This window comes from Diospyros lotus, chromosome 11 (genome assembly GCF_014633365.1).
Source record: "Diospyros lotus cultivar Yz01 chromosome 11, ASM1463336v1, whole genome shotgun sequence".
NCBI lineage: Eukaryota > Viridiplantae > Streptophyta > Magnoliopsida > Ericales > Ebenaceae > Diospyros > Diospyros lotus.
Window position 1 is genome coordinate 28,816,853 of NC_068348.1, and position 25,563 is coordinate 28,842,415.

A 25,563-nucleotide genomic window follows, 5' to 3' on the forward strand; every position below is an offset into this window, starting at 1 on the left:
GCGAAATAGCAATAGAGGTTTTTCAAACATTTATAGTAATTCGTGGTCTAATTAGACAAAATCTTACTTCTTCCAATGTAGGAGTTGCGAAGAGTAAAATTCGGAGAAATCAACTAACTGTATTGGAAATAAATACTTCATGAAGTTATGCATGCAGAGGCATCCTACTGCACACAAGCTTTCCAGCCCATTTTGTCGATGGGTGTGCCATTTGTTTATGTCCATTAGTTTGGAAGGGATTCATTCAATGCAGACTTTGAGGGGAATCAAATGGTTGTTCATGTACCTTTATCTGAGGTTGAAAAGCTCGAATCATGGAGCCATGCCGGATTCCTCATTGGTTTAAGGAAACTAATAAGGTATACGACTGACCACATGCACTAAGGTACAAAATGCGACATTTTCATGTCTCTGTTGGTTCCTTAACGAGGTCGCCTCCGAAGGAAAACATAAGAGATCGTGACAACAGGGGAATATGAAAAATGTAAACATGCATTACAAAGGTCGGTTGAAAATGATCAACAAATCCAAAGTAGGGAGAAAAACACACACAAACAAAAGAAAAATTGAGAGGGAGATGGAGAGAGAGCGCGATTTATATGAAGGCTGGTTGTTCAGAAAACACCTCAATTGTCCTCTGGGGACATATGCTAACAATTTTCAGAATGGTTGTCATCCACATTACATACGCATCTGACAGACAAACAAACACATCAAAAGGATGCATGCATGGACAGACACCCTAAATATATTCAATGGCCTTCCAATTTTGTGCCACTCAAAAGATACCAGGAGAAAATCAAACCAGGAAATGGGGCAATATTACTTTTTGAAGCCACCAGAGGTTGCTATTGTTGGTTGCCGAAGTTTGAGAAAAAGTCATTTGATGCTGCTGTCCCAGTTGATGGTGAAACTCCAGGCCTACCAAGGCCAGACCCTACACCCATGGCTCTGCCCATGTAAAATGAAGTTGAGGGTGCCTTCTCCCTCTCATCCGATCCATAGCTCAGCCCACCCACAACGCCGACATCTGCAAGGGATACCTTCTTGGCTGCAAGTAGGATTTAGATTGGAAAAAGGCAATTAAAACAACAAAAACGCCTAGCACCTGCTCTCACACGCTGAATAACTCATTTTGAAAGAAGAAAAAAAAAACGCTGCACAGGGAGATAACATCTGCTGTTGCAACACAATGGCTTCAAAATTTGAATAATTTTTTTATACTAATAAAAATTGAAAAAAAAAAAGTCCATATCATATGTTTGTCAGGCCAGGAGAAAGTTTTAATCTTAGGAGACTGGACACTAGGTCACTGGTCTAAAATCGTGGATCAACCAGTTGAAACAACTAATAAGCTGGTGCTGATGTCATGGCAACTTCATATAATTTTTGTTTACTTGTCCAAAAAGGGAAATTGTATGCGACCAATCTAGTGGACTCTTAAAAACCCAGATTTCAGTTGATCCCTACTGGAAGAAAGTCAACCATATTTAATTTGCAAGTGAATACTTTTGGATGCAGCATGCCAGGAATCACTTAGTATCATCAAAAACTCAGGAAAGCATTAATTAGCTCCTGCAGTTTTAATAACACGTGCACAGATCTGTAGAAAGGGAAACTACTGAAGTTCAGAGGGAATAACTTACGAGCAGATATATTCAGATCAATGAGTCCACGGCTCAAAGTATCAGCCCAAATTCCAGATTTTACTTGGAACGTGTCCTTCTTGGGTGGAGGCTTAGACTCCACTGAAGACTTTGCATTCAAGTTATTTTGGCTGCTGTCAGGGATCTGTGTGGCCTCTTTTGATGTCAAATCAGTATTAGAAGTGAATGCACCAAAAAGATCAGACCCATCAAAATTGTTCAGTGGGACTGCAGCAAAGGGATCAACAACATTAGCATTCACCGGATCAGGTATTGAAGCAATTTTCCCAGGTTGCACAACTGGTTCAGGAGCAGCGAAAAAGTCAATTGTTGAAGAAGCAGCAGGAGAGGATGCGGGTTGTGAAGCAAATAGATCAACCATAGTCTGCATGAATGGTCAAAATACATTAATACAGTTATTGTAGCAAACTGGTTTTAGCTCCAGATGTAAAAATAACAAAACCTTAGGGCTTGTTTGGTTGTAGAGAACATTTTCTAATTCTTCAACTCCAATTTTACAACTAAACAGGCCCTAACATTTTATGTTTCAAAAACCAATAGCATTCATTTCCAGAAAATTTAGAAAACATATATTTTTCGTCTTCCAATACATAGTATAAAGTTCAAAAAGTTAGAAAATTGACTTTTCTGTTTTCTAATTGGAGATTCAATAGAAAATTGTAGTTGAAAAATTAGAAAATGTTCTCTACAACTAACAGGACCTTAAATTCTTCTAATAGTGACAACTTTGGCATTTATTCTTTCACTTTTCTAAGGCAGATGTTATTTCTTAACTTTTTATTCTAGAGATAACAGTCATACAGTTCCAATAAGCAGTTCTACGTTTATGGCTCATTGCTTTTCTCCACACCATCCTTATTAAAGAAAAAGGATATCAAAAGATCAGCTCGCAGTGAGAGTATTAAGCCCAGTGGGACAAATGTTGTGGTGTTCTAGCAGCAACGGATAAAATAATAATAACAAACTTTATATGAGTAAAATCCGCATATGGAAAAGAAAGAGCAGTTTTTTTCCAATTCTGGAGCCTAGTTTCAGAAAACACCCTGTAATACCCTTGAATGCATTGGCGTATTGTGCATGCTGTAGGGTATGGCCTGCATGTTGGTTGCCACACCATGTTGTGCATAAAAGATTGATTGGGAAAAGGGGGTTTGCTTGCTGAATTGACATATCATGCTAGGTAGCATGCAGGACACAAACAAAAATCTAGCTGGTTAGAGGTCTCCAGTCAGGCTACATGCCAGGCTGTCTGTAGCATGAGCAATGAGATAACAGCTGTGGTATTACTGGGTTTAAGGATTGAGATTTTTCTTAAGAACCTATCCTCGGTTTAGAACCTTGGCTAGAGTGTAGGCATAAAGATTCAGTCTGCTCCTGAGCTGAAGTGCTCAGAAAGCAGGAAGCTGTGCAGCAAAAGGCTGCAACAGCTGACTGAGGGGTGCTGTTGAGGTCGAGAGCCTGTAACTTTGCTTGAGTTGAGGTTTTTATTTGGAGAATCTGTTTAAATGTCTTTATCAGAGCATAGGTTTCAGGTTAAGCTTGTAATTACATAATTAAAATGGATTAGAATGGGATCAGGTGGCTGTTTTGCACACAGCAATCAACCTGAGAAAGAAATGTCAACAAAAATGAAATTGAGGGAGAGTCAGCCAATTCTCTTAATTCTCTGAGGTTGAGCTCAGAATAATCAAGGAGAATAAGGGCATTAGTGACCTAAATTAGGACTTAGTGGATGATGAGTAGAGAATTCACCATGGACAGCTCAGGTTTCTTAGGCTGTCAACTGAATAGGCAGAAATTAAAGGCTTTCTTAAGGTCTAGTGAACTGGTCAGGGATTTGTTCCTCGTTGAGGCTCAAGTGAATTGGTCAGGGCCTGAGGCTTTGCAGCTTCTAAACAAAGATATTGATGCCAACATACGTTGCTCAGATGAACTGAAGCTTTGCAGCTTTTAGAAAACAAAAAAAAAGGTCAGGGCCTGCAAGCAGCCAGTAAGGGGCTACTGCAGTCCATCCAATTCCATACTTGAAACTCAACTTCGGCAAGTCACCAATATACCTGAGGCAAGGACCATGTAGGTGTTCGTTCCAGTATCAAAGGGTTCTCAGTACGGGCGGCTGGGACTAGGGTTTATGTGGCCTTAATAGATAGGACGCCCAAGGTGTGTGTGTGTGTACCCAGCTGCTCTGCAGGTTATCTGCTATTTGGGATTTTAGGGTTTGACAGTTGAGACAATTTCAACCCTTAGGGCTTGAGTAATAACTGTGGTTAGTTAGCCAGTTAGTTTCAGATAACAGAAATGTATAATAAAATCAGGGCGTGTTCATTCTTTTCTCAAAGACTCTTGCTAGGTCGTGCTCTAAACCATAAGGTTGAGTTGAGTTAAGAAATATTATCAGCAGGAAGATAAAGAATGGAAATGAAAGCATGGTCTCAAAAAAAGAAAGGGAGTAAATGTTTTTGTTAATCTTGATTATGCGTTACTTTTGAGATCAAGTAATATGCAGAATGACTAATCCAACAAATGCAGCAAACGTTATCATATAACTGGAAAAGTTTTCAGGTTATTTAAGCAATTGAAATTAATGAAAAAGTTATTTTTTCTAACATGGTTCCTAGGAAGGAACTCTGTAGGGACCACATTTTTAGTGAATCAAGACAACCCCCCCCCCCCCCAAGAAGATTCTTACCTTGGCCTCAGAAGTTCCCCCTGCTTCTACATTGGCTGGCGCTGATACAAAAGCTGCATCAGCAAATAGATCAGCCTCTGATGAATTCATATTTACGGTAGATATTTCTTTGGGAGCGGATGGGGCATCCATGAGATCACCAACCAAACTTTCTCCAAACAGATCCACTTCAATAGGATTCCCAGCTGCAGGTTCTGTTAAACAGAAGGGATAAAAGTGTTTTGTGTCACATAAGAGTAGTCCAAACTCTAGCAATCAGATTTGATCACAAGCATTTTGATTGTTAGTGGCCACAAGTTTAAACTTAGCCAAGACAGCAGCTTTAATGTATAGAAGTTTCTACTTTCAAGTTTGAAATTATGCAAACAGAATTCACACAAGAATTTGGCTAGTAGAAACATCTAGCTTTACTTTTTAATAACCAATAATCATCCAAAGTCGAGACACAAAAAGGATTCTCCTCTGGAGAAGCAACTTCAATTCAAGAGAAATTTCTCTCTTCCAATTGAGTAATTTGAAAATAACTACTAATTTTAATTGAGCTTCATGTTAAGATGGTATTTCCATAGTTACAATGAGACAAAAGGATAATCAATGTGTTCCATTTCACATAAGTCCATATTTTAACACTAAGGAATTCATTCTCAAGTATCATTAAATTACTTGTGGACTGAGCGGGAGAGAGATGTACAAGAAAAACAAATAGGACACTACATGAACATGCCAACATGATCATTTCCAAAATAATCGAGACAAAACATGGAATTCACACAACAAAAGAATATATTTCTATACACAAAATGATAATTTAATTTCTTTATTTTCAAAAATAAATACTTATTTAATTACACAAATCTAGGCAACAAATCATTTTCCATGTGTTACATGCTGCCAACAAGATACGAATAAAGTCCTAATATTCATCTCGGAATCAACTTCTTGACCTCTAGAAAATCCTAAAATTGGAAAGTTTAAATCAGGAGTTATTTGTTTTTGGGATAACGCAAGCGCGGGGGGGGGTTTGTTAATATTTAATATTGACAAATTTACACTGCCCTTATTTCATCTCTGCGTATAAAGTTATTTTATTCAAGTTCACAATATATTTCATGTTGTCATGACCCTAGGATTTACTAGGGTTTAGAATGGGATTTTGGAAGAAATTAAAGAAGAAAGGACAGAATAGAGGAAGGAAATAGAACAGAAAGAGGGGGAAATTGAGAAGAGAAGGGCATGGTTGGGACAAAGAGAGAGAGAGAAAAGAGAAGAGGGAAAAACAAAATGTTCATTCAATTCATCGATAGCCCTTCTTCTCTAATAGGCTGTTTACAACCATTCAATTATCAACCAACTAATTAACTAACACACTAACCAACTCAAGTAACCAGCTAACTAACTAACACACTAACCATCTCAAGTAACCAACTAATTAACTAACACACTAACCAACTCAAGTAACTACAAACTAAGGGAAATACAAACAGGAAACAGTTATAATTAATGCCCTTGGGGTCATGACATTTCCTCTCTCCTTGAAAGAGTTCTTGTCCCCAAGAACTTGCAGCTGCTGACCCTGTTCTTCATCCAATTCTAGCCTTCACAATCTGATTTCTTCTTCGCCTTTTCTTGTTCTTTTCTCTTACTTGCTTTGGCCTATTTTTTCTTTCTCCTTCTTGGCTTTATCTGATGAATGAAAGAGGCTCTAAAATCAGCACCAACTCTTTTGCATCTTCAGCGGCTAAGAAATATCCAACAATAGCATCCGCTGTGACTTCCATGGTAGTGCCTAAAAGATCAACAAATTCTTTTGCCACACATTGACATTTTCGAACTACCTTTTCCTCCTCTTTGGCTCTATTCTATAGATCCTCAAAAATTAGCTCTGTATTATCAAGTATTGAAGGAGTACCTATTTCCTCAAGAAAAACAGACATGAAGTCTTCAAAATCCATAGTTGTTGTGATCATATCCATTCTCGATTTCACAGCAATTTTTACTTCCTCATCTTCCATAGATATCTCCTCAATCATATTATCTTTTAGTTCTTGAATTTCCTGATCAATTATGGAAAATCCATCAACTTCTTGCTACAACCTGGGAATAGCCAGAGAATTACTTCCATTCTGTCGACTGCTCTTAAGATAACTTTTAGGCGGCAATCCATACTTTCTGTAAATGGCTTCTAGCGCCCACTCTTGCATCCTAGCCCTCTCGGCTGCTTCTTGTATCATCGCATGACAGAACATTTTCGCCATAATCCTTAGTGTATTGTCAAGACCATTAATGAAACTCGATACAAAATAAGACTCATTTAAGGTTGGATGGGAATGGAGCGCCTGCGCTTTTAGTTTCTCAAACTTGACCAAATATTCCATAACTGAGTCTCCTGTTTTAGTTTGTTGAACTCCTCGTTGTAACTCTCGTCTCCAACCTGATTCTTCTTGATAGACTTAATCAAACATTCATCAAACTTATTTGATAGATCTTTCAATTTCCTGTCAATACTATCCCAAGTATTTGCAATTCATGTATCCATCTTATCAATTCAAATCCTTGCAAATTTGCCTCTGAAACAACTTCTTGATCGGCTTTTAAGAATTCCAATGGGATTCGGACTTAATTGGCTCTGTACACCTTCAATTTCAGGTTGAGAACTGGTTTTGCTCTCTCTCTGCGTTAGGATTGGTCTTTGATTCCTTTATAATTGGATTGAAAACGATCGCCTATCAAGTTGAGAATCACTCTTAGAATTTGTTTCCAATGATCAAATTGCTCTGCTCAGAATCTGACTTTGATTCCTTCAAAATCAGATCAAAACAACTATTGAAACTTCTCGAACTCACAGCCGAGAATCATCAGCTAATACCACTTGTCACGACCCTAGAATTTACTAGGGTTTAGAATGGGATTTTGGAAGAAATTGCAGAAGATAGGATAGAATAGAGGAAGGAAACAGAACAGAAAGAGGGGGAAATTGAGAAGAGAAGGGAATGGTTGGGACAAAGAGAGAGAAAAATATAATGTTCATTCAATTCATTGATAGCCCTTCTTCTCTAACCTACAACCTATTTATAGGTTGTTTACAACCATTCAATTATTAACCAACTAATTAACTAACACACTAACCAACTCAAGTAACCAACTAATTAATTAACACACTAACCAACTCAAGTAACTACAAACTAAGGAAGTGCAAACAGGAAACAATTACAACTAATGTCCTTGGGGTCATGACACGTGTATTGAAGCAATGGGCAGATACCTATAAAGTGTCATAGAAAACTTTAAAAAGACAAAAATGACAAATGGAGATGTGTCTGGGCACATTTTAAGAAATGCCACACGTGTCAGTTTCCAGCATAGACATGTAAATTTTCTTCTAGATGTCCTTGTTTCTTTTGTTTATGAATAAGCAAAAGTGCCATAAGCATAAAACTCAGGTGGAAGTGAGCTTTGATGAGAGAATCAATTAGAAGCTTCTATTTTGTCAGGCAACAAGTAGGTTCCATTATAAATGTAAACCTCCATACAAGTTGATTTACGTAGAATTAAAGCTGAGCAGATGAAGTAAAATAACAACAAAACCATCAGATATAAACTTTGCATTGATTTCAACAACATGGGGAGCCCTGCAAAAAATGTGTTAAAGTACACCAAAATATATAATATAGTAGTGCCTCCCACTTTGTTTTTTACCAAATCTCTAGCCTTCCAAATGAGAAAAAAGATTAATTTTTGAATTCAAGAGTAGAATCTTCATTGATAAATTCAAAATTTTCAGTCAATATGTCAGCAGCACCTTTCTCAAGTCTGATGAATGTGGTTCCATGTTTTACCAACAAGATCATGAAACAACACCCTGATTATAGGTGAAACATGCACTAAGGAAATATTGTACAACAATTGAAATGCATGCAGCACAAGGCTTCTTTCTTTTTTCATCTATGAGTTAGATAAAGAGAAATAAATCAACGGGTACTATTTACAAATACTTACTGGTAGTGGAAGTTCCCCGGGGATCAAAATCATCAAAGTCATCATCATAACCATTTGATGGTAAACTTGAGCTTTGTTCAGGAACTGAACCATGCTTCGAATCGCCAGGTGCTGTTGTGGGCCTTGATGCACCAAATGCTGAAGTACCTTGACCCTTGCTGGAGAACAAAAATTATCAAGATTATTAACAAGAATGAACTTGTAGAGGAGGCATATCTGCTTCTGCCAATACATAACCTTCAATAAAACACTGATTTCATTACTTATAGGTTTGACTAATCTGATCAGGTAATATCAAATAATAAGATTATCTCGGTATTCGTCAATCACAGAGTTCCATCCTCACACAACTACCAAGTTCTATAATCCAAGGCTAATACATTGAATGTGACACCTATTGAAGCAACTTCTGTAAATTTTCTCCCTCTGCCAAACTGGTGAATATCACTTCACTTGTCCCAATCAAAATAGTAGGACAGTATTATTCGTTAGAAGTCATGCTATAATTAAAAGGGGCAAATAAGAATTTGACTACAAAACAAAAGATAACAGACATAATTCTCTTTTATAACAAAGGAACAGTGCAACATACAGCCGATCTCTCAATATGAAGCATGCAGCCACAAGAGGACTTTAGATATCTTTCTCCTAACTAGCATAAGCAATTCACTTTTTTAGTATCTACAAAATTTCATTTTCCGATGTTTTATGAAATACATGGTGTTGTTTCCAAATTAGGGTGGAGACTGCAGCATCTTGTGCCCAACCACCAAAATAGGTTGGAATTTTAACACAACCTTCTATACTCATGCTACAAGCATGATAGATTTCACAAGAAAATCTGCAATCTCTTTGCAAACTAACAGAAGCAAATTTATTGATATACAAACCTGCCATAGTGTATGGATCCCAACTTCGAGGTGTTGCCTTGCTTGTCACTGGTAGTCACTCCATGTGACTTGGTATAAGAACTCTGGCCAAATTTTTCTTCACTAAATTGATCCCTGTCCTGGTAATTATCTTTATACGCGTCACTGTCTTTTCTACCACTAAAACCTCCATAGTGATCGCTACTCTGAAAGCTACTGCTGCTACTAGTAAATGACGCTGAACCTGACTTATATGTTACTCCAGTAGATGAAAGTCCAAAATACCTAAAAACAGTGACATGAAACAGAATTGCCAATATTCAGGGACAATCAAGTAAAAGCATAGTTTGAGATCAAAATGCATGCTTACTTATCACGGTTCGCAGCAGCTTTGTTTCTAGCTTCTTGTATCTTATCTTTATCATTCAGTAGAGCCGCAATACTTTCAGCCTTCTTTCTGACATTGATCCCCAAGTCCTTCCCACTTGGCTCAACATACTCAAAACCTGCCAGTGACTTCACAAATTTTCAGGAAAAAAAGAACAGTAAGTAGAACATATGATGAAATTCTAATATCCTTCAATCAGCATAGTGAACAGGATTAGAAATACACCGGGAGAAGAAAGAGCACATACTGAAATTTGATATGTGTGTTCTATTATGTCATCAACTGCACGTTCAGATCCATTAGCCACCAAATACTCTATAACAGCCAATGCCTGGTATAGAAATGATTTCAGAACAAGAATCCAGAAACTATACAGGCCAATAAAATTAGAAGTGCAGAAGCTTATTTTTAAATTATCACACCATAAAGGATAAATTACATGAAATAGCAAAAGTACCACCTTGTAGACATAGCGCCAGTTCCGTCCAGTTTCACTTAATCTTGTCCACAGAACATTCATCACCATCTGACATTCAGAGCTGGAAGGTCTCTCAACAGTTCAGTTATGTGAGAAATATCATACTGATAATTTCAAGAAAATGAAAATAACAAAAAAATTGAAATTACAATTTTTTGGTGGCCTGTGCTATCTCTGCCAAAGCAGAACCATGAGGACCCCAAGGTTCATCGTCTGTTGCATCCAGCACCTGTAGCAATGGAGGTAAGTCATAAAAGTGGCAATATTGAAAAAAAAAAAAAAAATTGAAGTCTTTTACCACATAACAGTTGCAATCCGCAATACAAAACTTCATAATTTTACCCCATAGACTAGTCCTAGAAACTGAAAACACTTCAACATGGACACACACTTATAGTGATTCACCCATAAAATGAATTTGGGGAGGAGGCAGAATTTATTTGAGTAGCTAAGACACAATTTACATCAGAATACTAAAAGTTGACATGAATTTTCCTTCTTTTTCACGGCGGTAGCACCGGAGGGTGGGGGCAGTAACTGATATGTGTGAAACATAAATCCATTTCTAGTAGTTCCATTTCAGTACTTCAGATGCTGTATGGAAAGTAAAGACTGTAGCTGTAAATCAGAAAAGGAAAAATATAAACTGCTTCACATCAGCATCTGTATTTCTAACATAATAGGTTTTTCCATATATCTTTAATGGTCAAGGGAAAAATAATTAAAGAAATGTGTTTAAGAAAACTTCAGGCTGTACAATTATCAAAGGAGAATATGTGAACTAACCAAGAACCTTATGGAGTTCAATATCATTTACTGAAGGAGGAGGTGTTAACTAACCAAAAAGTCAAGAACCTTGTAGAAGTTCAACGTCATTCAAGGAAATCTTGTGAAACATAAATGCAAATATGGCAGAAAATGTAACAATACACCTCTATTCTATAAGACTGCAGCTGTTTGAAGAAGCTTTGTTGTTCTACCAATATGCATTCTTTGCATGAATTATTGGTTCTCAATAGTTTGAAACTTCATGTAATTTTCCATTGCAACTATTCTGACTACATACTTTCTTTTACCGGATATCCAAGAAAGGCTAGAAATTATAGGATCGTGACTCTGAAAATAGATAGGAGCGGAAATAAGAATGTTCTATCCAACCGTATCCTTATTTGCAACAAGTAGTTACGTGTTAACAATCCAAAAAGACATCAGATGTAAAATATTCAGGGTTTAACATTTAGACAGATATAGTATCAGACTCTGGAAAATCAGGTGTTTGTGAAAGAGGGTGTCATCAAACATGATCGCCCCATGTAGACAAGACATGAATAAAAGAGTTGACTGCTGATATCCAACTTGTGCAGCCTACAAATAAGTTGAAGTCATGAGAAAAGGAATAAACCTATGCAATCAATGCTACAGTTCCATGATGACAGATTAGCTCAACATTTTCTCTTAACACTCCACCAAAGCCACTCCTTTTAATCTTGCTGCAATACACGCTTTTATACAATATATATATATATATATATATGTGAGAGCCCAAGTTGAAAGCCATATATCCTGCTTACAGGCACGTCATAAAAAAGAGCTATCATTCAAATCCCTTTTGTTTAAATGCAAAAGAATTCATTCATCTTCTTTTCTTTTTTTCTCATTTGTTACCAAATTTCCCCTACAACTACATAAATAATATTTGAAGAGTATTGTAATATTTGCAGAGAGTATATATCACTGTTACATCATTATTTTTCTCAAAATTATAAATGAAAGAAGTTTCTCATACAAACAAAAAATAAATTCAAAATGAAAAGTGGCCAGTTATTGAGGCAATTCGTCAGAATTGAATGAGCATCCTCAAATAAGTGGAATCGATTGGTCAGCAATATAAACCTGGTGACATCTAACATAGGACCAATTAAATTCAAAGACTTCGAAAAGATTGAACGCTCATACAAAACCCAAATTACGCCCCATGCAGCATACCCAAGAATAAACAATACACGTATATTTCTACATACCTAGATAATCTCGTTCATATTTCTGAAACGGAATTACAAAAGGATTCGAGAATTGAAATGGCAAATTAGGTTCTGCTTTTACCTTCTGCTCGATCTCGGGAACTTTCAAGACCTTCAAATTCACCTCCCTCTTTCTGCAATACCAAAAAACACGTAAATGCAAAGCCACGGGAAATCAATAGCAAGTTGTAGAGAGAGTGCGAAGCTCACATTTCGCGGACCGTTTGATCGATGACTTTCATGAAATCCATGGTTAGATCTGGAAAAGAAACGCGAATCACAGATCGGAGATGTGTGAATCAATTTTGGTACAATTCTTGATTAGATCCAGAGAGAATATTTGAAGCACCGTTCGACTGGATGGATTCGAACCGAAAACCGGCAGGTGGAGGGGGGAGGGGGGTTGGGTGCTGTATTGGACTCATAATCCGATGGCTAAGATCTACCGAAAACGAGGATGGTTTGGTATTTTGAGGAATTACACTTTGCCTCTCTGTTTAACGCGAAATGCATAAATTCGCTCATAGTTTCAAAACTTGACGTTTTCTACCCAGATTCAATGTAAAATTACTTAACATATTTGATAATATTATAGGTAAATTAACCAAATGCCTTAAGGTTGCTTATTTGTCGTTGATATTTCTTCAATTTTAAAATTTATTTAATCAATTTTTATTTTTTTAAAAATTATTCAAGGCATTTCTAAGTTAGTCACAAAAGTTTTATCTATTTAAAGAGGTCGTATGATTAATTTTAAAATTTTTATAATTAATTAAATAAATTATAAAATTTAAAATACTTAAACTAAAAAAATCAAAGTTTAAGGATGTAAATCAATTTTCTCAAAGTAATAACATTTAATACTATATATGCATTTTGAGTGGTTGTTGAATGTTGGGTTTATTTTAATAAAAAATAAAGAAAAATAAACATTTTTATTATATAAAAAATGTGTAATTTTCAAAAATTATAAATATTTTTAATTTTCAAAGTTCTTGTAACTTCTTAAAATATAAATATTTTTAATTTTTAAAATATTTAAAGACTATGATCAAAGACGAAACAATTCATAAACATGTTGTTTCTATAACAAATGAATTTTAATTATTAATTTATTTTAAACATAAATTTAGAAATTTTAATTTAATTCTATATTATTAAATATGATAACTTATTTAGAAATTACTTTCACACTTTCATCCCAAACATAGTATAAAGATTGTTATAATGGATGATTAATATCAAAATCAACCAAGAAGATAATGAATATTTTTTATTTGGATTATAAGTAAATAGTTTTTTTTAATTTATTTAAATTTTACATTAATAAGAAGTTTTTAGATATCAAAAAATACTCTTTGAAATGTGAAAGGTAATGTATTTAAAATACTTATTAAATATAAATAACGTGACGAAAATAGAGATTTTTATTTATACCATACTTAATATAATTATATATATATTATTTTAATAAATTATATATCTAATTAATATATTAAAAAATTAAAATCAAATATATTTAAAAAAATAAAATATATACATAAGGTCCTATTACTTTTTACCTTAGTTATCGACGAATTAATTTAATATTTTCTATTACTTAAAATTTAAAATACTACACTTGTTATTTTTTTGCTTGGTTGCTTTAATTTTGAATCTCTTGTTGCTAAATTATTGTACAATTATTTAAGTTATAAATATAAATTTATTTAAATTAAAAAAAATGAAAATATGAATACAAGAACAAATAGGAGAATCCGTTCATCCGGATTTGAGATATGGTTGTGCCACGTCAGCATCGGCCACGTATTAAATCCCTCCGCGCATCGTACCCTTTCCCTAACCATAAGCAAATAAATTTAGTTGAATAGTTTATATCTTTGACGATGCCAATATTATGTCGTGGCACTGCGGTTGGTCGGCTAATGCCAACTTCAGCTATGATTGGTCTGTCACAAAAACTTAAGTCACCTACTGTTAACCACTATCTCTGCACAAACAATCTCCAAGTGGGAGTAAGAGAGAGAGAGAGAGACCCCTCCTTCTACTCCAAATTTTAGTTTATTTAAGGCTTCCTTCCTCATCACAATCTCCAAGTCCAAATTGATTCTCTCGTCGATCTCTTCCCCCGCGATTTTTCGTTCCAATTCATAGGTCAGTTTTTGATCTTCCGCGTCTTAGACAATCGACGTTTGAATATGTGTAAACGTGCTTTTATTGGAAAGATTGACGTGTTTTACATAATTTGATTTGGTTGAGCAGATCGTTGGAGTTCAATCAACCATGTTTACGCGAATTTTTGGAAAGCCGAAGCAAGAAACCAATGCGCTAGCGACTTTGGAGAAATTAAACGAGGTATAGTTACGATTAATATGATTTTAACTATACAGATTGTACTGTATAATTAGGATGTTATTCTTCATTCGTGACTTTTAATTTGTTTAGTTTTGTATCTTCTTTGGTAGAGAACTGCAAAATCTGTGGATTCTTTTGGAACTCGAACTTCCTGTGTTATATGTGTGCAGTTATGAGTTTCCTCTGTCCATGAGTCATTTAAATTCATCCCTTCCCCTAGTATAATTGCATTTATTTTCAAGTAGTTTTCAAGCTGCTTGGTAGATTTTCATCCCTGACACCCCGCATCATATACAGATGCTTGATGGTTCAGGTAGTGAATGACAGATTATTTGTATCAATATGGATGTACTTTTACAGCATATTGGCAATTTCATGACTTTGGTTGCTTTGGTATGGATCTTACCTCATTGCTGAATCCTGAATGGGTTCCATTGTTATTTGGCTTTGCAGGGGCAGGGTTAATTCTTATTGTTGAGAGTCATAAATATACTAAGCCAGATTGTATTGCATTGCCGTTTGATAGTTTAACTGAAAAATTGATCTGGAGTGAAATAGATGAATTTTTTTAGGAGTGCTAGGCCCTTTCAAATGTTTTTATAGCCTGCATAACATCGATAACTGAGAAATTGATCTGAAGACTGCAGATTAATATAGAATCCAATTGATTTACTTATCCAAAAAGAAAAAGAAAAAGAAAAAGAAAAAGAATATAAAGCCATTAAGTGCTTACTAATTTTTACAGTTATTATGTACTTTTTTTTCAGTCCGACTGAGCTTGTTTTGTCTGCTGTTTTTTGTAGTGTTAGGCTTTATAAAGAACATTCCGAAGGCAATGCTATTAACCCAAGCTGTTAAGTATCTATATCTTGCTAGGCACAAAACAAAACTTGAACTATTTCCTCTGCAAGTCTTTGACATCTTTGCAGGGATTACTGATTCAAATTAAGAGCCGTGTAGATCCTTCTATCACTATTTTGATAGGTCTCGTTCATTGGACTTATCAAAGAAGGTCCAAGAGGCTGGGGTAGGGTGGTAAATTGGCTCGCTAGCATAACAGCCAGCCATGTGCATAAGGGGTAGAGTGGGAAACAACCCAGCAAGTGTGCGTAACAGAATGCGGTTGAGGAGGAGAGAGGGATATATGTAGAGGGTGAAGATATTGGTAGAGAAAGAAGATTTTGGTATTGAGTTCTTAGGAGAGTTAAGGGCCTCTCGAATGCCCAATTTTCTTTTCATTTTGTTAATTTTCAGTTTGTAGTTCCTTTCGATAATCAGTATCCTATCAATTGGTATCAGAGCATCATCGATCCTAATGGTGAACTTGACGGACTGAGTAGGAAAATTGGAAGGGAGGATGGAAGGCATGCAACGGGAACTTGATGCCATGAGGGGTGTGGTTCAATCGGTGGGGAAGAAGGTAGCGAGCTTGTTGGAACGGTTCGCTTGGATGAGAACGAGGTGGGAAGAGCAGGAATGGGAGAGGAAGAACAAGGAAAGACAGGAAGACCAGGAGAAAGAGAGGAAGGCGAAACAGTTTGGCGAGCACTTACCGATGGGGTCGTCCCTCACTGAGAAAGCCACGCCGGAGCTGGGAAATCGGCACAAGGAAGTTGGCGGTGAGTACGACGTCTATGGGAGGTCGGAAGGAAGGGGCCGACGCCTAGAGATGCCGATGATTGAAGAAGACAACCCGGACGGTTGGGTGTTTCGGGCCGAGCGATACTTTTCCATGATTCAGTTGTCGGATGCGGAGAAGTTAGACTCTGTTGCTTTCGGCTTCGAAGGAGTTTCTCTTGCTGGGTTCCAGTGGGAGCAGCAAAGGCGACGGTTGAGGAGTTGAGGGGAGCTTAAGGCGACAGGTGAGGAGTTGGGAGTTGCGGTGAATGGGTTGGCGGTCAAGGAGAAGATGGACACAGCAACACTGTGTTTGGAGGGTGCTGCACTTTCATGGGTCCAGTGCGAGCAACAGAGACGAAGAGTGAGAAGCTGGGAAGAGTTGATGGGGATGCTAAGGAATCACTTAGGGTCCATGCAAGAAGGCGCGGGGGAGAAGTCGGACGAGTTGCATATTGAAGGGGGGTTGGCGGTTGAGCAGAACAGGGTGTCACAAGGCAGAGTGGCTGCCGACGACGATGGTGTTGGGGAGTTCCACGGCGAGGCAGAAGGGCAGCCGACAATCGGTCCATTTAAAAGGCCACAGACAGCCGATCCGGTGACAACCAAGGAGAGCATCTTGCCAAGGAAGGGGGCGCCATCAACAGTCCATGTTGTCTGGGAAGATGGTTTGATTCTTAGCCATGTTTCTTAGAAATTGTACAGGGGGTTGGTTGATAATGGAGGGCCCCCCATGTATTCTCACCATCATGAGGGGGTGGGTGCCTCATCCAAGCAGGTCATGATGGTGGAAGGGCAGCATCTTTCTAGAAGTCGAGGGCTCATTTTGCATTCTGTTGTGGAGCCCAATGGTATAAACCCAAAGATCTTTAATATTGATGGGAATTTGGGCATGAAAGTTATCTATGGAGGTGGAGGAAAGGATTGGGGGGCTGGCGTACAAGCGGTCTCTACCCCCAACGTATGTGCTAGAGGTGCTCATGCAATGGAAGGGGCTACTCCCATGGGAAGCTACTTGGGAGCCTTACCTTTTGATCCAGCAACAATTTCCATTTTTTTTCACCTTGAGGACAAGGTGAAAGTTGGGGGGGACTAATGATAGGTCCCGGTTCATTGGACTTATCAAAGAAGGTCCAAGAGGCTGTGGTAGGGTGGTAAATTGGCTGGCTGGCATAACAATCAGCCATGTGCGTAAAGGATAGAGTGGGGAAATTGCTGAGTTGTGTAACAACCCAGCAAGTGTGCGTAACAGAATGCGGTTGAGGAGGAGAGAGGGATATATGTAGAGGGTGAAGATATTGGTAGAGAGAGAAGATTTTGGTATTGAGTTCTTGGGAAAGTTAAGGGCCTCTCGAATGCCCAGTTTTCTTTTCATTTTGTTAATTTCCAGCTTGTAGTTCCTTTCGATAATCAGTATCCTATCATATTCATAGAGTCTTAATAGAATCATAGCTATTATAGTCATTAAAGAAATCTCTCTCTCTCTCTTTTGCTTCCTATATTCTAGGAAGGAAAGACAAGTTATACATGCCACATAGTATTGATATTTTTGCTCATTAAATACCTTTGGCTGAATTTTGGCACCTACATATCACTTTTAAGTCTGTTAGTATTGTCCTATGAAAACATAATATGAGCCTTAGCAACAATAAGTTTCCCCAATACAAGCAACCATGGTATGAAGTTTGGATAATAGAATAATGTGGAATGTGAATTTACTTTGTTACACTTGCAGTATAGTGAATGGTGTTTTGATAATATTTCTCAAAAACTACCATGGGAAATATGCAAGTGTTAGGTGAATCCTTACTTGTTCACTCTTTGCAATGCAAGCTTAATACATGATGCTTCTTATGAATCATGAAAGTGTAAATTTACTTTTCATGCCATAGAATGCTAGCAATCATCTCTGTTGCATGTAGATTTCTTAGAATTTTCTATGGTACTCCTCGTAGACACTTGAAATGCTGGAGAAAAAAGAAAAAGTACTACTGAAGAAGGCTGCTGCAGAGGTTGAAAAGGCCAAGGAATTCACCCGAGCAAAGAACAAAAGAGGTACCATTGAAACTGTTAAAAGTATTTTATCACTATTATGATTACTATTTCATGAAGGTGGATGCTGTCTGATATTTTCTTCAGCATTTAGTGTATGAGATTTATGTTGTTTGTTCTTTCTATGAGGTTGTGGAACTTCTCTGCATTCTTATTAGGAGCATTGAATTTTTGTCACTTAATTTTATTTTAACATAGGATTTACTGGAAGGAAACCCTTCTGCTTCTGATTTAATATTTTCTCTAATTTTCTTGTTGCTAATCCCTGTGACTTTTTGAGCAATCATTATATCTTGTCAACACGCATAGACTGCACTTAATGGTTACATCATGCTTCCTCATCAGAACTTATAATGTTTGGCTTGTTCATAATAGATCAATAACCAAAAGAGTACTGGAAACCAAACTATTTTTTTTTCCTTCTTCTGGATTTAAATACTAGAATACACATTAATCCACTTACCATGCTGTTTGACTGCTTTCCTATTAAATTTTTGCACCTTGTTGCCATTTGTGCAGCGGCAATACAATGTCTAAAAAGGAAGAGACTCTACGAACAGCAAATTGAACAGCTGGGCAACTTCCAATTGCGCATTCACGATCAAGTGCTGTTGCAGTATTTATATTCAAATCAATTCATGCAATATGTTTGTTTTAGGTAATTAGGAACTCTGTCTATTAATAATGATTTTTTGGTTGTTATATCAGATGATCTTGCTCGAAGGTGCAAAAGCTACTACAGAGACTGTTGATGCTCTAAGAACTGGAGCTGCTGCAATGAAAGCCATGCAGAAGGCAACGTAAGTTGCAGCTTGGTATTTTTGTAGCTATTTTTTTGCTCTTAAGTAAATTTTATGGGTATGAAATCCACACGCACCCACATTGGTTTCTGAAAAACACAGAGATACATCTTCTTGTCTTAAAAAATGATACTTATGCCTTTTGCTTTGGTTGGGAATATGCAAGACCATGCCTTGTGGTAACAGGACGTTAATGACCTAGCAGAAGATTGTACATCACTAATATTGTAAAATAAAACAAAAATACCTTGTTATGTGTATAAGATAATTTTTCAGACAAAAATAGCCTGGGTGGGATGAAAGACAATTATGTTCTTAATGAAATGTAACATACCAAGTACAATTTGAATTTGTAAATCACGCAAAAAACTTTATTCAAGTTTTCCAAAGAAAAAAAGTATGGTAATAATATATGAAGGAAGCAATCACACTTTATCATGCAACTAAGGGAAAAAAAAATAGTTTAGAAGAATTTATGGACCTAATTAATAACTGATGTCATTATTAGCTGGTTTTGTCTTAGTGCATCTTCTGATTGTTTAGGGGCGTTTGAATGAGATTCCAGTTTTCTGTTTCCAATTTTCATTTCAAAATGAAAATTTTACATTTTATTTGATAATTTTGGTTTGTTTCCAGTTTTGATTCCGATTCTTGACTTTTTCCTTCCCTTTTCTCCTTGCTGGAAAATGTGGAAACACCTTTTTTTGTTGTTTTCTCTGAATTTTTTTAAAAAAATTGAAAACAAAAACAGTCAAATGATTTTTCCTGTTTTCATTTCCAAAATCATAAAAAGGAAAATAGAAGATTAAAAATTGAAGAGTCCTTAAAGTGTTTGTATATTGCTTGACAAACACCACATTACCCTCACATAGGAAATCAAGCAAATTTGTTGACTGTTTCAATAAAACTACAAGAGGAAAAAATTTCATAGAAGAATAGGTCCCTTTTGATAGATATCAAGTTTTTAATTATGGTAAATTACACCAACATCCTGTAAAATTTCTGGACAAATAGTTGGTATTCTTGGGCTGACCCCACCAATTGGGATTGTTGTCATAGTTAGTGTCCTAAAGGTTCTGTGATCATTGTTGTTGTAGTTAGGATCCTTGGATTTATACGAAGCCCTTTCTTTCTTTTTTTTTTTTTGGGGGGGGGGGGGGCGGAAGGGGGAGGGTTGTTTTGGTAGTGTTGGTGTAATTGATCCTATTTAACTATGGAACCCAAGCCTATGTAAATTCTGATCAATTGATAGCCTCACAGGGAGGGTCAGTGCATTATTAGGAGGGTGGACTTTACTCCTGTACTTTTCAGAAACCTGGGTGTTTTTTTTTTTTTTTTCTGTATTTTACCCATTTCAGTATTAAGTCACCATTGCCTTATTACTAACAAATATGAATCTAATAGGAAGTATGGCATGGAGTATGAAACTGGTTATAGTTCATATTTAGGCAAATTTGGAAAAAGATGGCATGGTTAGGCAACACTGTTTTTGCATACAAGCTTAATATTTTCATTTTTGGGATCAATGAGTTGTGTTTACAGGCCTTTTACCATAGGTAGCCATGGGGAAAACTGAGATATCTTATCGCGAAAGCCTAAATATGTTCTTCTGTAATAATTAAAATTAGTTAATGCCGACTATTCACAGTATTCCTTGTTGCAAGGCCTTAGCACATGTAACAAGTTTTTTATGTTAAGCATACATAATATAGCATTCTAGCAATGTGGTAGTTGCTGGTTTAAGATTAAGCATTTGCCGTTCCAATATGTCCAATTTCCCCTATATGGATGATGGTGAGAGATCTTTTTATATTTCTGCAGAGATGGAGATATATATATATATATAGTGATCTACATATTTCCTATGTATATTATAAATTTCCTGACCTATATTATATCTGATACAAACTTACAATGCAGGAATATTGATGATGTGGACAAAACAATGGATGAGATTAATGAGCAAACTGAGAACATGAAACAAATCCAGGAGGCATTATCAACTCCTATTGGTGCTGCAGCTGACTTTGATGAAGTATGCATCTTACAACTCCTTTGAGGAAGTATATATTTTTCATTAATTGCCTTTCTTTTGTTAAAGATGTAGTTTCACACTTCTCTGTTGCAGGACGAATTAGAAGCTGAACTTGAAGAACTGGAAGGAGCTGAGTTGGAGGAACAACTTCTCCAGCCTGCCACAACTGCTCCCATTGTGCCCATGCAAGTTCCAGCTGGAAGGGTACCTGCCCGTCCAACTCCTCAGAAGAAGAACACAGCCGAAGAAGATGAGCTTGCTGCATTACAGGCAGAAATGGCACTTTAAGGAGGTTAGATACCGATTCTGATGTTTCTTTTTTTGCTTAATGTGTCAAATTTTCATGAGACTTGGAGCATCGTACTTCTGATCTACTTCTTGTCCGTGCTGATTCAGTTGTTTGCATTCAGCACTTACTATGACCCCTCATTTACAGGAGGGAGTCATTTCATAAAAAGGATAAAGAATGATTACTTTATTATGCTCCATTCTTGTTATCCTAGCATTGTGTGACAGTTATAGTGTGGACACCTTTTTTGTATTTGATCAAGTTCATTTTGGCATATAATGGGATAAAAAATGAAGTCAACCTTCTTTTTTAAGCATTCTATCGGTTAATACATTATCAGAGTAGATTTACCACTTCGGCTTCTCTTCCACTGTTTATGTTGACGTAATTACATTTTAGAATGTATGTAACAATTGGATTGTCATCTAATACAGTAGTGGAATATCATGCTATCTTTTGTTAATGTACTGTTTTTTCCATGCAAAAAACGATGGTTGTTTTACACCTCTGCTTCAGTCATCAAGTTAAGTAGGACTATAGTGATCCCTCATAGCAATTATTAGTATGTTCTCGGGGCAGTATTGGTTGGCAAGTCGCTTATAACTAATCTATCATTTAAAATATGATAAATTCTACACAGCATCCTTTAGTTACGTCCAAAATATAGGTGCTGATCCTTGATTTTCAAAAAATTACACTTACCTCTCCTGTAAGAGTTTCTCAGTTGACAAAATTAGATGTGAATGTTAAATACTACTTTGCACATAAGGGCCATTACTTTTAAAAACGTGTTTTGATTCTAGAATATTTGTCTCTGTATCATAAGGTTGAAAATAAGTAAATGTCAACAAAAATAAAAAATAGGTCAATAAAAATAAAGAAAACAAATAAAATGATATTAAATTACCAACAAAATGAAATCATTTGTTTACCTATTTTTATTAATCCAATAAACAATGTAAAATCATTTTTTTAATCCAAAGATTAACAAAGAATAAACAAGTCAACAAAAAAGTGTAAAGAAAAAATTGGAAATACAGCAAGGGCAGTGACAACCTCCTCCCCTCCTTTTCCCCATCTAATAAAAAACAGCATATCCCCCCTTAACCCCTTTCTCTCTATATATTTGCAAGTGTGTTGGCATGTAAAGTAAAAAGATATTTTAACTAGAGATGGATTAGAATAACCTGTCTTGGATTTTAACTAGAGATGAAAAGAGGAGCACTCAGTGATTTCAGCATTGATCATCTGGCAAACAACTCATCCTTCAATCTCTTTTTATAGAACTAACACCACACAAATTAATGAACTGAATTTCTCTGTTTTTGACTCAAATAGACTCTTTCAAGAATCCTCCCCAAAATTGAACAGGGGTTATACAACAAAAATGGATGCGTGGAAAATATAGAATTGGCTCATTATCAATTCCTGTTATGTTTTTAGTAGTGAAAGAGCACTCAGTGACTAATAATTGACACAATTCTCTCCATGTTTATTTATTTCAACATATTTATGCAAATATACATAGGGAAACTCTCAGCAAAAAATATATATACACACACACACATAGGAATACACAGCAATAAACATGAGAATTAAGGTCTAAACTGCCTTGAATAATGGCCAACGATGGTGAGGGTTTTTCGGTTGAGGGGGTGGTGATGACTGGGAATTAGATGGCTGAATTTTGGTCAGAGGAAGTGCTTGGCTGTTGATAAGAATTTTGACTTGGGAACACCTAAACATCAAGTCTTAATCCCATTAGCTGGCATGGATTTTGCCTTGCCAATCATCTAGAAGGATAGATTGGAAAATGAAAAAATTTATAGATTTTGACAAAAATTGTTCCTACTAGTTGACTAGCAGGGTTCTAATGGTAGGGAGTTATTTGTTATAAGAGTTTTTGTAGAAGTTTAGACCGTAAAACTCCTTACCTATTATTTGGATTTGAGACATATTTCTATTACAAATGATAATTGCTCATATGTAGACAATTACACACAGAAAAAAAAATAATGTCTAACTTTATATTATAAATAACTGCATAATTAATGAAACTGCCTCTATATTTTTCCTAACTACCTAATTGCTTATATTTCTTGTACATGGTTTTCTACACACCCCCTCAAGCTGGGTGGTAAATATTAAGAAAACCCATCTTGGATTTTCATATCTTCAAACTAAGTTTTCAATAGATCCTTGTCCACCTTCAATTTTTCTCTTTATAAAGTGTCTGTTGTCATGGTCCCGTAGTTGGAAACATTAAGGTGAGAGTGGAGGAGGGTATTCTTATAATAAAATCAAGAGGTAGTTAGAGAATGGTATTATTGTAATAAGATCAAAAGGTAGTTAGAGAATAATTCAAATGGTGATTGTAATTCAAATGTGGTGCCAAGGCTTGATATATAAACGAAGTCCTGCGACCATATGAATGGAAAAGAATTGATTTTGTTTTCCGTCCAAATTTCTCTCAATCTGTCTCTTAATTCTCTCCCTTCATTCTTCCATTCTCTCATTCGAACCCTCAATTCCCACTGAATTGCAAGAGAATTTCCTTTGTCAGAATTGAGTTCTGACACCTGTCTATTTAGGTCATGTTGAACATGTTGAGTTGTTGCCAATATCTAGTTAGATGACTAACATGTTAGGTGACTGAGAGATCTACTTGACAACGCCTTTGTTGTGTCTTTAGTGTCAGAATATGTCTCCTTTGCGGCATCTTAAACTTCTTGTGCCATCTTGTAGATGATGAAATTTACTTCGACTTAATGTGTCTTCAAGGTCAGAATACTTCTCCTTTGTGGCATCCTAGATCTCTTATGCCATCTTGTTGAGGATGACATTTACTCTGACTTCCTGTGTCTTCAAGGTTGGAATACTTCTCCTTTGTGACATCCCAAATCTCTTGTGCCATCTTATGGAGGATGACATTTACTCCAACTTCTTGTGTCTTCACTAATAGTAGATTTATTTTATTGGTATTGACGAGTTTGATGAACACCTTGACGTGAGACTTCTTGGCGGTCTTCTTGGCTAAGTCCTTGCGAATCACCTTCTTGGGGTATTTGGTGAGGCCAACGACAATGCAGTGATTGTAGGGGCAACTGCGAGTGCTGTCATTGAATGACCACATGATGAAGGCATTTCGGCCGACAAATTAGCCTTGGAGGACGATCACTGTCTTGTTTGGTTTCGGCTGTGGTTGCAATGATGGTAGACAAAGATGAAGGAGATGACTAAAGATGATGGAGATGGGCAGTGGCCGACAATAGCAATGTTTTTTCTCTCGAGAAAGAACTTCACCATCTTCATCGTTCTCTCTCTCTGTCTACCCCTCTGAACTATCCATCTCACCGCTCTGATACCATGTAGAAGCTTGGACTATAAAATTTCTTAATTTGACACATTTATATTAGAAATGGTAACTGCTCATACGGAGACAGTTACACACAAAAAAAAATTAACTATATATTACAAATAACTGTATAATTAATGAAACTACCTCTATATTTTTCCTAACTGCCTAACTGTTTATATTTCTTGTACACGGTTTTCTATAGTTTTGAATGAAGAGATGCTTAATGTCACATTTCAAATTGGAGACTGCCTGCATTTTTGGCATACCTCAAGGATGGCATGGGTCATTTACCTTCCAAAATATCATATTACATTAATGGTAATTTTGGTTTATGTTCACAATGTTATGTTCTGTTATATTCGCTGTTTTTGCAGTTATCAAGTAAGAAGAGGAATTGTGTAAAGATTGGATGTGTTGTAAAGATGAAGGTTGATTGCTTTGTGTCTGCACTGCCCGTGGCCTAATTTAGTTTACTTGCTGAGCAAAAAATCATTGTACAGATAAAGTCAAGTAAGCTATCTTCATCTTGAATGCGGAATATTCCCGCCGCCCCCTGGTTTTAAATTATTGTTATTTTCCATTTCCAAACATCCTTTGAACTGGAAACTGAAATTCTCGAAACTGCAGAAATTCCTGATTGAGCATTTAAGTTGACCGTGAGTTTTTCTTTTTCACGTTGATGGTGTTTAGAAGGGGAGGAGAACATAGAATCTGATATCAGTTTACAGTTGATATTTGCATTGGCTGCTGTGAGATATCAAAATTTACTTTCTTTCCCTGCTCCATTGTCAACTGAGCAAATTATTTTTTTTGTTTCACTTTGTGACAGTTAAATGATTGTTATACTAAATCTGTTTTTAGCTGTGATTCTGTCTAGTAATGAAAGAATCAGACGGATTGGCTTGGATGGTTAGTTTAGTTTGAGAAAACAGGATAATGAGTAGTCTGC

General features: G+C 36.3%; 2 protein-coding genes across 2 annotated transcripts; one reads left to right on the forward strand and one right to left on the reverse strand.

The window, feature by feature from the left end:
• Positions 1 to 476: 476 nt before the first annotated feature.
• Positions 477 to 12,530, reverse strand: LOC127812969 (clathrin interactor EPSIN 1). The gene is made up of 11 exons (XM_052353590.1): positions 12,319 to 12,530; positions 12,191 to 12,242; positions 10,237 to 10,316; positions 10,070 to 10,148; positions 9,857 to 9,940; positions 9,592 to 9,737; positions 9,243 to 9,506; positions 8,353 to 8,510; positions 4,357 to 4,550; positions 1,647 to 2,031; positions 477 to 1,051 (listed from the first exon to the last, which is right to left on the reverse strand). The coding sequence occupies exons 1-11, from the start codon at positions 12,357 to 12,359 to the stop codon at positions 849 to 851; spliced, it is 1,686 nt and encodes a 561-aa protein (XP_052209550.1). The 5' UTR covers positions 12,360 to 12,530; the 3' UTR covers positions 477 to 848.
• Positions 12,531 to 14,094: 1,564 nt separating this feature from the next.
• LOC127813680 (vacuolar protein sorting-associated protein 32 homolog 2-like) lies at positions 14,095 to 25,481 on the forward strand. The gene is made up of 8 exons (XM_052354783.1): positions 14,095 to 14,262; positions 14,371 to 14,463; positions 18,036 to 18,135; positions 18,652 to 18,737; positions 18,841 to 18,932; positions 20,853 to 20,967; positions 21,061 to 21,259; positions 24,989 to 25,481. The coding sequence occupies exons 2-7, from the start codon at positions 14,392 to 14,394 to the stop codon at positions 21,253 to 21,255; spliced, it is 660 nt and encodes a 219-aa protein (XP_052210743.1). The 5' UTR covers positions 14,095 to 14,262; positions 14,371 to 14,391; the 3' UTR covers positions 21,256 to 21,259; positions 24,989 to 25,481.
• The last annotated feature ends 82 nt before the right edge of the window (positions 25,482 to 25,563 follow it).